At 38.2% G+C, this 16918-nt stretch overlaps 1 protein-coding gene across 2 annotated transcripts in view; it reads right to left on the bottom strand.

Annotated features, from left to right (window-relative positions):
* The window catches only part of DPYD (dihydropyrimidine dehydrogenase), a 370709-nt gene that overhangs the window by 114231 nt on the left and 239560 nt on the right, over positions 1-16918 (bottom strand). For both annotated transcript variants that reach the window (XM_086752907.1, XM_086752908.1), the window contains 2 exons: positions 2825-2893; positions 213-296 (listed from right to left, as the gene is read on the bottom strand). In XM_086752907.1, coding sequence (XP_086609033.1) covers positions 213-296; positions 2825-2893 — 153 coding nt within the window. The remainder of the gene's footprint in view (positions 1-212; positions 297-2824; positions 2894-16918) is intronic.

Raw genomic sequence — 16918 nt, 5'->3', positions numbered from 1 at the left:
GCATTTCTGCTTTCAGCAAAACTAAGCATTTTGTATATTCTCAGCTTCTGTCGTCTTCTTTTTGCTTTCAGCACTAAATATTTAAACACAATCAACCTAAAAATCTCAAGCTAGTAATCTGCTGCTTGTGTCTTTTCCCTGAGGTGTAACTATCAATGTGGTAGTGCAGGATTGCTGAAGAGACATGAAAGAGATTGCAGTTACAGTCCTACCTGCCCACAGGCCAGGCCCATGCCTCTCTCCCCCATACCATGAGGACACGATAAATTTAACTCCAGTGCATCTGCGCCAGCAAACTATGAGACATGCAAAAGGAAAAAAAAAGCAAAATTATCTTCAAGTAATGTGCTCTTTCCTGTAGCATTTACTGTTCACGTTAAACAGATTCTTTAGACATCTGATTTTTTTTCTTTTTTTTTTTTTTTTAAAGAGAAAGCTATGGTTATGATACCTTGAAAAATAAACGTGTTGATCATTACAGAGAAAATTTTCAAAAATCGATGTGGCTTCCCAAAATTATAAAGGAAATTAAAGTAAAAAAAAATAAATTCAAAAGAGGCAAGTACAATAAGGAGTCGCTTCTGGAAAATGTTAAAAAATTAAATGTAATTACAGGGCCTTAGGGCAGCACTGAGAATGAGGATCGGTAGTCGGTGTACCCAGGTGCCTCTGCACTCTGAAGAACAGTGACTCAGTGGCAAATTTCCCCTTGTTCCCTTAATGAATTTAGTCTCTAAAGTTTCTTGCAGGCTCCTGAACTGTGCCATAGCTTGTGTCGTTAAATACGTTTCTGAAGTCAAACAATAGAGTATTAAAAAAAGTTTACACAAACATATTATTCTTGCTAATTTCTCTTCAGTACCTCTATTAGCTACAATTAAAAGGGCAAAGGAGCTAAGGTGCACAAGGGTAGCACACAAACACGCTCCTTTTCCTCCTTGCTGACCCGCTCCGGCCTGAAATGAGGATCTCCGCCACTGCCTTCCACACGGCTGTAACGAGTATTTTGGTTCACATTTGCATTTTGTTTTTGCTTATTGAACTGGAGTAACTTCGCCTGCTGTGTGGCCATGGTTCAGCAGCTTTCCAAGCATCTGAGCCGGGGAGAAGCCATCCATCACTTTCAGGAAACTTCCACGTCCTGGCTGGCTCTGCAAGCCCGGCCAGGCCAGGCTGTTGCTGATGCTGTCGGCCTCCGTGACAAGCTGACCTTTTGTATGAATAGGTCGTCCTCCTGCCGAGAGGCAGTGCCGTACCTTCTGGGGCTTCTGCTCTTTGGAAAGCCACATCTATTATCTCCTAGGTAGGATCCTATGCATGCCATTAAATATCACTGCTCTTCAGCTGGGGATTCCAGAGCATCCCAAACGAGCATGCTGCTCTCCACAAAGCAGAGACTAAGAACTACTTTGCAGAAGAAAGTTACATCACATCTCGTGCACATTAAGGGCATTTAAATAACTACTTTTTTTTCTAAAGGAGCAACATAAATACAAATATCTGTCTTAAAATTGGATAGTTCTGTCACTGGATTTAAAAAGAGGAGCAAATGGCATAATAAAGCCATTCATTTTAGTCAGGTTAAAAGCAGTATTGCTCCTGTCAAGTGCAGATTCCACAAAAGATTTCATGGTCAATTAGGTAAATACAGGTATAAAATGGACTAGTGTTGAAGATCACCAAGCCAATTACTGATAATTTCACTTTAATTTCACTTCCCTAAGTCCCCAAAGTGATTTTTTTCCTCACAGGTTTAAAACACCCAAAGAAAATAAAGACGTGCCTTCCCACATGACCATAGGAGGGCTTAGGACACTGTGAATAAAGAAACAATGATGTCCAAACATACGTGTTCAGCCATATAAAAACACAAATTCAAAACATGCATGCCCATATCTACACATATGAAAAATACAGATACCAAAAATATATAATACTTATAAAACATTCAAATATGAGCTAATGCTAGCAATAATGACCAGTTAACAAATTTAAAGAAAAAAAAAATAAAACCTTCCTTTATTGACGTGAAACTATGTTTTTTATTTCCTCTAGATACTTTAAGTCAGAAAAAACCCAGTTATTTAAAAATAACTTTGTATCACATTCAAATACAGACACCTTTCTGAATGACATTATTGTGGTCTTAATCAAGTATTTCTTATACTATTCCTTATGGATACAGGTACACTTTTTTAAACAGGTTGGTTTTTTTTTTTCCTTCAAATTGAATCAAAATTTCAGGTGCATAGTCTGTTTGCATTCGTGTAAGATTGAATTTATATTATAGGAAGCCTGTTGACTGCCTATTATTTACGCTGGCTTTCTCTGCTATCATTTTTGAAAGTCTGTATTAAAACTAGAATAGCATTAAGTGAGCCTTTTATACTTTAAATATTCAAGAGTTTTATATTCAAAATTTCTTCTGGTGCTGTCAAACTAGTGTGCCTGTAGGCAAGGTAAGATCAAGTTAGGGTCTCAAAGGTAGAATTAAATTTTATCAGGGTATCCGTCATAATATACACTTTGCTTAAAATGCAAATAAAAAGTATATAGGTTCAAAGACTAAAGGCTTTTCAGGTACTGCTTAAGAATCCAAGGGACCATTTTTATGGAACAGATTTCCTTTAAATTTACATTTCCATCATTTTAATGAAAACACTGAATAAACAAATTATAATGGACCTGCTTTAAATTCTCATTTTTCAATTCAAATCTATTTCTTTCAAGAAATTCCTTATTGCATCTCTTTTTTTTTTTTTTTTTTTTAAGGAGAATAATAATAATAAAAAAAAGATGTAGAAATACATTTAGGAAACATTACCTCAGCCATTTTTGAAAGTTCAGCCCAGTCCTCCCTGCTATAGCTGCACATGATACTGGCAATCAGAATCTGAAAAGAATATATAAGCAAACATTTTAAGCCACGTCACCAGATTTTGTAAGATCATATTTTACTGTGACTCCAGACATTTTCCACCACTACCTGCATATGGGAACTACCAGCTGTATACTACTAGCACGCACAGTGGAATATAGCTGTATCTGTCACTGGGGATGAGAATGTGTACAAAGTCATCTACTTAATCCCTATTTTTTAAGTCATTAAGGAAAACCAGCAGGTCTAGTCAAACACGTAGAGGATTTTGCATTCTCTTCATCATGTGACAAAGCCAGAACAGAGGCCGTCCCAGACACAGAGCCCACCAGGAAAACTGCCAAACATACTTGTTTCTGAGGTCAGAGGAATTAAGTTATTTACTATTTATACAATGCCAGAAGTACTTGGGGCGCTTTACCTACCTAAGGCAGGTAAGACAAAAGTGCAAGAGTTTACAGTTTAACGTGGCAGCATATTAATACAATATTCCAGCTGACCTCAGGAAGCCACGACACTCCAAAACCAGCCCCCTGGAATCTCATACTATACAAGTTAAGGACAGTGACACGCAGCCGGAACTGTTGTGTAGCAGCAACTGGGAGAAGCCTGGTAGCAGGACTGGGAGAGCGGCACCGGGAAACCCCAGCCTTTGTTTTCCTGCAATACACATTTGGTTTCCTATTCGCTGGCTGTGGCCCCAGTTCCCCAGGAGCTGCTCCTGAGTATTGCCTTTCCTCCTCACTGCATTGAGCACCTTTCAGGTCCACGTTCTGCCTGTAGTTGCTGCTGCCTCCAATATCTTTACTGAGGTTCAAGTTTTTAGGTAAAATAAGTTCTAATAGGATTCTTCTCTGAGGGCAGCTAGACACACACTTTTCCAGATGCACACAGTGCTATTACTGTTAAATGAATGTTAACTACTCCTCCTGTCAATGTCTGGTTCAAGTAGCAATGTTAATTTCTACTTAAGACTAAACCAAAATCACTTGTTCTGGACCTATCAAAGATCATCAGCCACTGAAACTCTGAAGTTGACACATTCTTGGTGAGATCAGCAGAGAATTCAGCCTAGGAACTCCTGCATGGAGGACTTAGAAGGATGATATTTGCAAGAAAAAAAAAAAACAAAACAAACCAAAACCCAAAAAACAGAGACCTATATTGCAGCAGCTAAAAAAAAGAAATCATAGAACTTAAGAGCACACTATGGTCCCAGTCTGTGTTCAAAGGAAGTGCCATGATAGGAGAACAGAAAAGCATCTGGCCACACTCTTGATTATTTGTCCCTCCTATGTGAAACGTATCAAAGTTTCATGTGTAACTTTGGTTCACAGGTAGGATGAAATTTGGTTTAAATCTTTTTTGCTTTCCAAAGAAGTTTTATTGTTGGCATTAATATCTGGGATGAGCTTCATCTGTCACTCCCAGCCAGTATAACGCTTCTCTTGAACTTTCTCACAATGCTGAGGGTTAATGACTCATTCACATAAGGCAAAACACTGAAAATCGTGGTGTAGAAAAATTGTTTGAAACTATAAACTCCCAAATTATCTCTCTCCATAAGAAGGATGAGATATTAAATATCTTTAGAATGGAGGGAAATATACTTTAAAAAGGCGGGCAGCTATGGAGAAAATTAGACATGGTAAGGTTACAATCTATTCATTTGAAAGGACAATACCACTTATCATCATCATTATTTCCATTATTTCCATTGTTTTGCTCTGATGAATCTCTACCTATCAATCTACCACCCACCTACCTGCAGACTACCTACCCATCCGCCCTTCTGGCTGATGTTTGCAAGATGGGAGCCTTTAGACAAAGAAAGCATTTGATGAAGTGCCTGTCTTGCCTGCAGGTGCCCATTTGTGTGCACCTCTGGCATAAATATAAGACCAAGCTTTTAATTAAACACACACAGTCATTACTGGTCATGCTTTTATTCCCCTCTTGACAGAGGAAAAAAACCCTCTCTCTCCTATACCATACCTTTTCTATTGTGAAAAACCTCATATAGCTCTATAGGACAAATGTTTATGAAACAAAATTTACTTTATGTTCTATTTGAATATCCAAGATAATAAGTCTCTTGAAAAAGACTAATACTTTCAAAACCAGAAATTATGAAAAACCAGTTCAAGAAAGTACTTATGAGAAAAAATTGGAGTAAGAAACTAGTTAAAATATGCACTAACTGGAAGTTAGCTAGAAACTGTGTCTTGTCAAATTCACACTTTTTATGAACTAACTAAAGCAAAAAAAAAAAAACCCACCAACTCAGACACTGACAACATGATAAGGATTTTCACAGTTGCAGTCACAATCCAAAGTATATCAGAAATCTACACAATTCAGCTTTAAAACAAAGTGAATTTTTCAGTAGGGAGAGTTGTAAGACAACAAGGGCCGCTGACTATATTCACAAGTAGCTGAGCTAGGTTACATCATATGTTATTAATGAAATTTGAAAATTCTGCTGGGAGTGTACAAAAGAGGAGGAACAAGATCTGTGATGTTTCAAAGAGCTGTTAATTAAGACAACATGTTTATTTAATATTGATTAGTTTTAGTATTCATATTTAAAATTAAGTACATACTTTTGACAGAAGCAGTGCTTTACAATAACAAAAATAACTGAAAGCAAAAATTACATTTTTGCTGTGACTGTTCACATGAAAACCATGATCTCAGCGGGAATAATGAAAATTTTAAAATACTAAGGATTTTATTCTCTTTTTTTTCCCCAGTGTCCTTTTACAACTTGAAATAGAACTTAATTCCTAGGTGGAAACAGATCCTCCAGCACTCCATGTTGACAAAACTGTCCTTCCTCAAGTGAATATTCTTCCCCAAAATGCCTCTATGGTCTTTTCATTTGGAATCATTGCCCACGACAAAAAAAAAAAAAAAAAATTATCATATATGAATGTTTAGGGGCATTATCTGTGATGTTTGAGGTTTGAATCTCCTCCTAAAAATCACACTCAGGAATTTATAAAGAAAACATAGACTGTTATCTCCTATTGCCTAGAAAGAGAATAGCAAGAGACAAGTAACAATAACAAGTGATAAAAATCAGAGTTTTTACTGGAAAGTAATAAACAAAAATTGTATCACGTTTCAGCCTCTCAGTCTCTTATTTTAATTTTTTTTTTTCTTTTACATCTTTGGTGCCTATAACGCCACGTACCACATTACCAGCCCTGCAACTTTCACAGCCCCAAACAGCTGGCATCTCATAAAAGCCCAGCACCTGGCCCAGCCCAGGAGCACCCCTGGAGAGCACATCTTTCCTCTAGACTCCTGAAATTTGCAGTAGCAACCTGACACGGGTTTAATTACAGTTGTTTGAACCACAAGTGTGAGGCCGCACTACACTTGCCCAGCTTACAAAAGTAGACTACTGACAGATCTTACAATAAAGCTGCTGCTAAAACGTAGTAAGTGGTAAATGAAGGTTGACTAAATTGCAGCTTTGTCATAGCTTGAGTGAGGGTTGCCTGTGAAGCCATGCGTGATTGAAGCACAGCGGGATCCCTGGCCCATTCCTTATTCCAGATGAGAAGCAGAGCTGGCGTATGCTGTTCCCTCTTCTTCTTCATCCAAACTGCTATTTTGCCTATTGTGAAGAGACCCTGCCCACTCTGCCCTGCGCCAAGGAGCGCGGTGGCCCTGCAGACACTGCTCCCTCCCCCATGATCACTGTGACAGATGTCAGTAGACAAGGTCTTTATGCCCTGACATTATACAAGGTGATAGAAAATTTCTCCAAATGCCTATAAAGTGACAAACGCATGTTTGTAACATCAGACACTACTCCGTGTACAGGATTCTCTTGATCACTCATGGAAGAAGGTGGTCTACAGTAAAACTTTATTTTGTTGGAGGAAGGGGAGATGGAAAAGGGAGGGTATATAATGCACCATTTAGGATATTATTATAAGATGAATATACTGTAGCTAAAGCATCTAGTAAAAAACTACATGTCACACAATTCTGTAACTAATGCATTAGTAGTTGTTCTACTTAAAAGGACACTGACAAGGTACTTCTCATAATCCTTAAAATATTTTTTTTCTCGCAGTTTATAATAATCCCCTGGAAGCTTAAACTAGAATCTATTTCCATTGTGAATGTTTTTTTTTCCTCTTCCATTATCTCTGTGTGGATGTCTCAATGAATGCAATAGCATTAAAAGAAATAAGAAGGATGAAGTTCACCACTGTGTATGTTTTCAAGAGATCTTTTTTCCCTACTACACAAAATTCACTGCAAGAGGTTGCAAAACAAAAGGAAGGAGGAAAAAAAAATAACTGGGCCTACTTTGGGTCAGACAATCCTGAGAACATCTATTTAAAGCCAGACAGCAGTAAAACTCTAGGTAGACAATTACCATTTGTCCTGTACTGCTCTGCAGGGAATAAGGGAGTTTCAGTACACTCAAAGGGTCTGAAAAAAATCTCAGGCAGTTGGATTTAAATGTGAATACTGTCAATTCCTGCAAATTTAAGAAAACTTCCCAACAGACACAATGGAATCACAATCCTTTACTCTCATGCCTGTAATAACCATATTTATTTTGGTCATCTACCACAGGCCATAGCCCGTATCTGTTCCTAACGTATTCTTGCAGGTCTGTGCATAACCTCCCTGTACTTCAGGAAATTCAGCCACCCATATAATTTCTGCTGTCACTTCCCTGCCTGTCCCTTCTCCTTCCTGCACCAGGCTTGAGGACAGTTCTGCACCAAGTGTCCACAGATGCTCCATTTAGACATTCCTGCTGGCCTCAACCTGCACCCCACTTCTGCTTTCCCAAACACTTGCAAAAATCCACGGAAGTTTATTTTTGATGTGCACAGCCCTTGCAGAAATAGAAAGAGATCCTTAACGTCATCTTTAGAAGATTATTCCCCCGAAAGCTGTAAAATCAAGAGGACCTTTCAAGAAGGCTGAAGGACTGGTTTTGTAACAGCTACCTGTTTTTTGGGAGGCAGAGATAAGGAACAGGATAATTGTTGTGGAAAGAGGGAGTGCAGAGACTCAAGGCCACATTAAGAACCAGATTTCAAATACACACAAAATTAATCTTCATCAATTTAAACTCCAGAAGGTATTTGTGTTCGGGTCAGACACAAAGACCTCAATCTTCCTTTCAAGACATCTTTCTTCTTCCCAAACAACACAGTATAGCCTTGCCACACAACTTGCTTAGTCTGAACAAACTCAAACGTTTTTAACTAAGTTTTAAAGGTTCCTTCCAACCGTAACTATTCTGTAATTCTATGAAAATTCCTCAGAGAGAATTTACTAGAAAGAGGCTCGGCACTGAAGATACAATCCTTCTAAAACAATGCCAAAAATAACATATTTAATTCATCACTCACCAGTGGAAAAGACACCTACATCTATACAAGCACACTAGGGCAGGAGAACTTCTCAGCAGCTGAATCAATATTTCACAGCATTAAAATCCCCCGTCTGTCTGAATGAGGGGTACGTGCTCTCAGTTCTGACCCACGCCATCTCTCACCTGCACACCATAACAGGACACACTCAGAGTGTTTCCTGAAGTTCTTGCACACGTGTAGCTACAAGAGCATATGGTCCACCAGGCAGTTGGTGAAAAGTTAATAAATAAAGAACAGTTAACTGAGCACTCCTCAGCTATTCCAATTACACGATAAACAATCTTGTAAATATCTAACTGAAAACCACACATGCTGCATGTAGACTTCTCAGTTTTTTCACACCTGAAAGAATTAACCATACAGACCATAGGTGAGATTCTGCCCTACCCAATAGCTCTTAGATGCTGTCTCAGTAGCAAAGATCGAGCAGCAAAGGAACAAACAACAGCACCGCAAGACTTTTTGGGTTGGTACAGATTTTCCACCTTATTGAGACATGCACCACTAGCCTGCTTCTGTAACTCTGCCTCTTGTACAACGTCAGGTTCAAGACAAGCCACAGCTTGCCAGTAGAAATATTATTGGAGGCTTACCGTTGCTCAGTGCCAGTTGCAGCAGTCCTGTGCTTTTCCAAATGGCTGACGCCTGATGAAATGACCATCCTCAAAAATCATCCAGCCAGAATTACCAAGGTACAGAAAGTTTCTAACACTCACCTTACAAGATAAGAGTACGACTACAGCAAATATTCTGTATTGCACAAACGTGCAGTACTGAAAAATAATAGGACCATAAAGATTTACTGTTGTAAAAATAACCCTCTAGAAACCAGCCTGATTTTGACGTCTTATAAACCCAACCAGGTTTCTCTTTTTCTGTACTTTCTTGTTGTAATTTTTGATTTGTTGCAGAACTGAAATAAAAATAACTTCTTAAAAACTACCTAGAACATCAAATCCCATGCAATAAGAAAGTTAACAATTGTAAACCCTCTCATGTCTCTGAGAAGCAGAGGAATTATCTTGTTATCAATTTAATAATGGAACATTGAAGTAAATGATGCCATCCACTGACACCAGTAACACTGTCTCTCCTGGGAAATTCATGTCGGTAGGAACTGTCAATCTAGATGGATATGGACATATTAAACATTGTACTTTCAGTCCATAAATCTATTCTTTCTATGCTGCCTTAATAAAAAGATTCTGCATGATGATAAAGACAAGTAATGCAGAATGTCTTGACATCTCTGACCTATAATTCTGCTTCTCTTCTCTCTTCTTTTTTCAGGGAGGAGACAGTAAATAATTTAACAATCTCTAACCACCCATTTTTTTCCTTCTGAATTTGCACTTAAAATAAATTTAAGATAATTTGAGTAAATGAAAACCAGAGAAGTAGGGGATATTAGTATGTTTATTATTTAGCTGTCTTTCTGTAGCAAACCTTCCAAATAAAGCCCTATCTTTATTTTGTTACTTTATATTGAGATCTCCAGTTTGTTTTTCAAAGTGGAAGTCAGATACAAGAGATAGACACAAAAACAGGCCAAACATTATCAGCATGTAAATAAGTCTAGAGAAGCCAGTGACAGGAGTTTGAAAATATTACCATTTGCTCACCCTACCACACACACACAAAATCAGCACGAGCAGTAAATGAAGATTATCTTCTCAGGCTAAACAGAGATGCATATTTCAAAAGACAGTTATTTTCATATGACAACTCTACTTCTATCAATGAGATTCCATCTATTTAATGAGATTATTTGATAGATATCAGTGGATATCCATAGCTTCAAATTAGGGCCTAGAGTTGTTAGGATCTAATATCCTCAGGCAAATAAAAACTAAGGGTTATGAAAAAAACCCTATTTCTTTGTAAAACAACAAAATGCTGTGGCTTTGATGGGAGCATGAAGCTAAACATATTGCTCTTTAGGACTGGTTGCACCTGTAGGAAAACGAAGGAGAAGCTTGGTGTCATAAATGCTCCTCTGCCATGTGAGACTCAGCACCGCATCAGCCACTATCAGGGCAGGAGTTGAACTACCATGCCCTGGGCTCTTCTTGTACACCTAAATATCTAGGCACAGATAATGCCCATGGAAAGGGTGGATAAATGGAAAGCTAACTTTCCACTAAATATTTAATGAGAGTCCTACCAACTTGGAATATGACTGAAAGCAAAATAAATGGACAGGAAAAAAAAAAAAAAAAAAAAAAAAAGAGACCTTCTGATGCACCTGTACCTCCCATACTTCAGGGCACTTTTTAATTAGACATGGTAATTCCTGAAGAGATAACAAAAAGAGACCACGGAATAGGAGTTCCTCAAAACAGATGTTTAATGAAAGAAAATATAGCACTTGTACAATACACTTCAGGGAAATTCAAATATTTTATATTATTAGGAAAAAAGTATGTACATTTTATGATAGACTGTTGAAAATTTCAGTACTTTGAGTAAACCCTTCAAACTCCATTGAAAATTAAGCACGTGGCTGAAGACTACCCTGGAAACTTGACAGAATCTCTGGGATTTTATTTTGCATATGAAACCTATCGTAGTTCAACCTTCAGTCTCTTTGGTAATGAGTGAAAGTGAATACATGGGTGAATGAAGATTCGCATTACTGAAAGCAAAAGACACAAATGAAAAAAAGGCTGAATCTAAGAGAAGAGTGAAGACAAATACTCATTTTCAGCAGTTCTCCTAGCAAACAACACTTGCAAGCCCTTGTGGATCTGCCATGCCCCTGCTGTACTTCTGTACTTTCCACACTGACTTAATATAAAAAGAAAGCAGAGGAGGCCAATACAGTATTGGAGAAGCTAACAGAAAAATGATATATCTAATTCTACAGTATTTCAGACACATGCTATGACCTGTAGAAAAAGCTTTACACCAGGGTGCTGACACATTATTGATTCTTAAGACCGCATATGGTAAACAAGGCTGGCAAAAGGCAACACAAATTTGTGAATTTTTTCCTCCATCTTTAGACATTTTTCTCTCATCAAATTATCTGCCCAGATATACACACAGTCATTTTTAACACAGTTCTTTGAGCACCTTGCTAATTGCTACTGTTTATTCTCACAATGGCACAGGCAACTCTCTAAGAGGGGAAGCCAACTGGGAACAAATACGTTCAAGGGCTGTAGGCTGCTCCCATCGAGGGAATGAGCAGCCATTGACTGAAAGGAAGCCTAAGAGCCCTTCCAGTTCCTGACTGCTTCCAGATACATGCAGATACAGTTCCTCTACTACTTAGCAGTAAAGCTGCTTAACTTATTAGAAAATAAATTCAGTAGAAAATAAAGAGAGGAAAAAATGCACACTGAACAACTTTGGCAAAGTTCCCCAAGTCCTGCATTCAGTCAGCTAGCAATTCCCCAAATCAAATCTGTCTCTTTGCATCCCTGAGAAGTCCATCCTGTCTCTTCCCTTCTTCCATCACTCCCAGGGCTTCTGTTAATTTGCTTTCTTGGATTCGAAGGCTCAAGAAAACTAGCAGTATGGGTGCTCGTAGAGGAGAAAAATGTAGCTCAGAGAAGAGGGAGAAAACCCCTCTTTTACACTTTAGAGCCCTGTGATCTACTTCATTAAGTGACATTGCTGGTGCCAAAGCAATGCTTGGGAGGAGTGAGTAATTTTGTCAGCCTGGTTCCATCCTCCACAACTCACCCACTCTCTCTGTGCACCATTATCCTCACAGTGATATACTGAAAAGCACCGATAATTTACCTGATTTTGCACAAATAGCTCTTAGGTTAGGCTGTTCTGATAGATGAGGGTGTGGTGATTAAGAGCGTGTGTTGGAACAGGCTATAAGGCTTGTTTGTTCGTCAAGAAATTATCTGAGGGCTTTAAACACCAGCTGCATGGGGGAGACCTATCAGACCCTTACATTATTGTCTCCTGTCTGGTCTAGGTATTGAACTTTACAAAGAGGAGAGCTTCCTCACACTCCAAAACTCGTCTGATTAATGGGACAGGTTCACCTCATGAAAGGACACAATCTGCAAGTTACCATTATGGGCAAAACAGACTCGACTTGGGGAAACTAATTCAATTTATTAACAACAAAACTGAAGTAGGATAATGAGACACAAAACCAGATTCTAAGAACACATGCTTGTATCAACAGTAGCATTTCTTACACAAATTTTGCACTTTTCAAATGATTAGCAATAAATTAGTGCTTGATAGCTTCTTGCCAGTAACATATTTTAGGAATTTTTAAAAGGGAAAAGTGAAAACATAAGAAGGTGCTTTGTGGACCATACAAAACCTTTGAAAAATAAATAAATATTTTCATTTGGAAAAAATGTTTCATATACAAATATTTTCTATAGTGACAATTACATGAAAATAGTCCCTTAGCAGACAAAGAAACTCTACTTTCTGTCAGGCACAGAACTTTTCATGAAGTGAAGATGAAAATCCATCTTTTCTATTGAACTTGCTCTCTTCATATATCCTTCCTACAACGCCCTGGTATCTCCCAGCTGGGCCAAAAATTCAGTGAACAACAGTGTCACTATGTACCAAACCTCATGATGGCAGGTCTTCAGTGCTGCCATCCGAGATCCCATCAGAAAACTTCATGAGTGGATATCTTTATATTTTTTTATACGCAGACATTATAATTTACTTAAGTAGCTAGCTGTTATGTCTGATGACCCAAGAGGTTTTTTGGCTACACTCCAGCAGCAAAGATACAAAATTAAGGGCTGGAAGTTGGCAGCTACCTTTTGACTAATCTTTCCTCCTCAACTGCCAGTTCCACCCACCTCTTCATCTTTTAGGGAAGCATATCTGAAGATGCTGAGGAACCGAGAGAGGCCTTACTACTTTCACTAAACATTTGGATGTTTAATAAAACTATTATCAAAATTGTTTAGAATACTGCTATGTGATCAGACATTTCAAAATTAAAATGCATTGAATAGTCTATAGGATTATAGTCTCATACAAATGAAAGCACTGTAAGACCAATTGCAGTCTAATGTTGGAGCGATTTGATCAATGACCGAGCAGTGAGTATGTGTGCTCCCAAAAAGATAAACTGAAAATAAATCAGGTGAAATGTACATGCCTCTGGCAGAACGAAAGGCAGAAGTCCTTCTAGGAACCACAGGAGTGCTGATAGTACAACACTAAGAGAATGCAAATGTGACTTACATCCATTTTTAATGCCCACCCTTTACCTTGAGATGCACCTACTGCTCACAGGGAAGAATCTCTGGTACCTATAAAATTCACACTATTTCTAGATACTCTCACCTGAGCTGTACTTAACTTAAAAGAAACATTCTGCAAGTGTATTCAGATTTTAATATGGAGGTGTATCTCTCATAAACAGCTAGGTGGCCAAGAACGGTGTGGTTAAGAATAAGTCTATCAGATTCTTACAATGCAAACAAAGCGCCACAGATTTTCAGAAATGTTACCCTGAAATTTAGAAATAGAGATTCAATATATTTTTTCCCAAACTTAAGAATCTAAGTAGCTGCTATGTACAGATAGAAACAATTGACATAACTACAATTTCATATAAAAAATGTTAAACAAAGAGAATTAAAAGAAAATGAAACTTGAAATAGATCAGTGTCGTAGTTTAGCCCTGTTGTGGACCCAAGCTACACAGTCTCTCACTCACTCCTCCCACCCTCCAGTGAGACAGGGAACTGGTAAAGAAAAGAATGCAAAACTCATGGGTCAAGATTAAAAAAAAGTTTAAGATGTGATGGTTTAGCCCAAATTACCACAGTTTCTCGCTCACCCTCCCCCTCCCCAGTGGGATGGGGGAGAGAATTGGGAAGGAAGGAGAACTTGTGGGTTGAGATGAAGACAATTTACTAAAATAACATGGGAAAACTACAATAATAACAGAATATAAGGATATTAAAATATACAAAGTGAACAATATATGTTTTTTCACCACCTGATGTCCCAATGACTGATACATCCCATCCCAAGCAGCGATCATGGAAACAAAACCGAGCGGCAACCAAAGGAGCAAAAGAGAGCCAGCAAGATAGAGGGAATTATGCCTCTCGAGGCAAAACAAGGAAGAAAGATGGATGCCAGGAAGGCAGATACCCACCCTGGCCAACCTCCACTTATATACTGAGCATGATGTTTATGGCACAGAATACTCTCCTTGGCCAGCTTGGGTCAATTATTCTGTCTGTCTTTCTCCCAGCTTCCTGCATCTGCAAATTAGTGAGACTTGGAAAGCAGGACGGTGTCTTTGGTCTCATTCACAAGAACTCATATCATCAGGGTGTTTTATCAACATTCTTCACACACGAAATCCAAAACACACCAGCTACTGAGAGGAAAATTAACTCCATCCCTGCCAAAACCAGGACAAAGAGAACAAGAGAAGAAGAAAAAACAGAAGGATGGGATAATTGGTAAAGAGAAGAAGGCAAAACTTGTGGGTTGAGATTAAAAAAAAGGGTTTGAGAGAACAACAGAAGAAAAGAAAACGAGATGGAAAACAAACAAACAAACAAAAAATAAATAACAGAAAATACTTCAGCACATAATTTCCAGTCCAATAGCTCACCATGGATCCTCATGCCCAGCTCCCTCCCAAGTAGCAGAAACATCCCCTCAGCACCATTCCAAATTTATACACTGAGCACAATGTCACAGGGTATGGAAGAGCCCTTTGGCTGGTTTGGGTAATCTGTCCCAGCTGGTGGCTAATCAGTAACCTATCCCAGTTGTGTCCCCCAGCCACAGGTGCCACCAGCTCCAGCTCCTCTCCCAGCTCAGGTGAAAATTAACTCTGTCCTAGCCCAAACCAGGAAAATTAGGAACCTTAAGCTTAAAAAAAAATATGAGAAAGATATAAAAATAAACCGGCAAAAAGCCTTTTTTTTTTTTTTTTGCAGGGAGTTGTGAGTCTGAGAGGTGCAGTGGCAGGAAACAGGATAGAAAATTACTCTGTTGTTTTTTTAGAGTTTACATTTAACTTATGTGGCTGACAATAAAGGACATATTTAGGTCTCCTTGAAAGAAGCCTTTAAAATATTTATTTGGGTTTAAATGTTCAAAAAATAAGTACTTACTGTCACATTTTTCCTCCAACAATTAAAAGAATATACCATCTCCACTAGATACACAAGGCTTAGGCACACAAATCAGTGCTGATTTATGAGTTACCAGCAATCAGCACACCTGTAGCAATCAACTGCTTCAGTGCGCTTTCAAACCCCGTAAAATACTAGGTAAGTCCAGTTTGCTGGTAAATAAATAAAATAAATTCATATTAACTTGAATTAGCTTGTATTTGCTGCAAGTCACAAATAGGCACGTGGGTAGTTACCATACTGACACACAGACATTTGCTATCCTGTGTTACTTTGCTGGCATGCCAGTGTTCTGATAGCAGTATATCAGACATACTATATGAACAGAGAAAGAGTTTTGCTTTTTGGGTCCTGCTGGCCACCTGATTTTGCATGTTTAGGAGTTGCTACTCAACCTTAATAGCAAGTGTAGCTCATTAGTTTCAACTAGAGCATAAAAAATGAATTAAAATATAAAAGCAGGGGGAACTGAGATCTAGAATATGGCAATACGACAGATATGAGAAGTTTGGTGAAGAAGACTATGAAAAAGTTCATGATCATAGTTCTTAAATTCAATGTGCAAAAGTTCAGAAGCTATCATCAATGTTGAGGATGCAGATTAAGATCACTTCAGAGCCCACTAAGAATTTTGCTAATCTACATGTTCCTCTCAGGGGATAAGGAAAAAGAAAAACATCTTGGAACACTTTATTCCACATTTCACTCTAAATTTGAGATCTTTCCATACCCCCCCTCCCCAGAAAGCACAGGAGGCTGGGATGTAGTCCAGCTGCTGTCAATCAGACTGAAGAGCTGGCTCCAATTGTGATAGATTCAAGCATGTGCCTCTGCCTTTCTTATCTAAGCTAGAACATGTCTGTGTAGAGCCAGCTCTCCTACTATCAACGGAGTTCATATCAGTAAACTCTTTACTTGCTCCTGAACAAAAATAAACTGTTTGATGGTATAACTGCATCTATACTAGGGTTGTGCCAGGACAGCAGTTAGATGCGATTTTATTTTTAGTATTCCTAGCCTACATAAGTTTGTGAGCAAGACTTTTAAATATAGGCCTAGCCTTCATATTTTTCTTCATTAGAGCTCTAGCAGAATGCCTAAAATGTAAACCACATCCCAGAAATTAAGTGCAGAATACGAGCTACAAGAACAGCATATACTTACTACTTTTATCAGGTATAAATTTGCTTTCTTATTATTATTGCAATATACATTACATAAGAGAGAAAAAGCAGAATTGTCTAAATCACATACACTCAGAGCCTCATAAAAGACTAAAATCACATCAGAGCCAGTAAAAATGAATGTCAAAGCTACTGTGCATTTTAAAAGATCAAATTTTGTAATTTACCCAATTGCCTATGACAAACATAAAATGGAAATTGAGGAGAAGTATTTGGGGGATAAATGTTCTGCACAGGTAATAAGGCTAGCAGAATTTTGTCATTCTTACAAACTCTAGATTTTTAATTTTGATGGATCGTTGACTGTTAATAATTTTAAAATTTTGT

Source organism: Chlamydotis macqueenii, chromosome 8 (genome assembly GCF_036417535.1).
Source record: "Chlamydotis macqueenii isolate bChlMac1 chromosome 8, bChlMac1.mat, whole genome shotgun sequence".
Classification (NCBI taxonomy): Eukaryota; Metazoa; Chordata; class Aves; order Otidiformes; family Otididae; genus Chlamydotis; species Chlamydotis macqueenii.
Note: the sequence above shows the minus strand (reverse complement) of the source record. Positions and strands in the feature narration are given on the sequence as shown.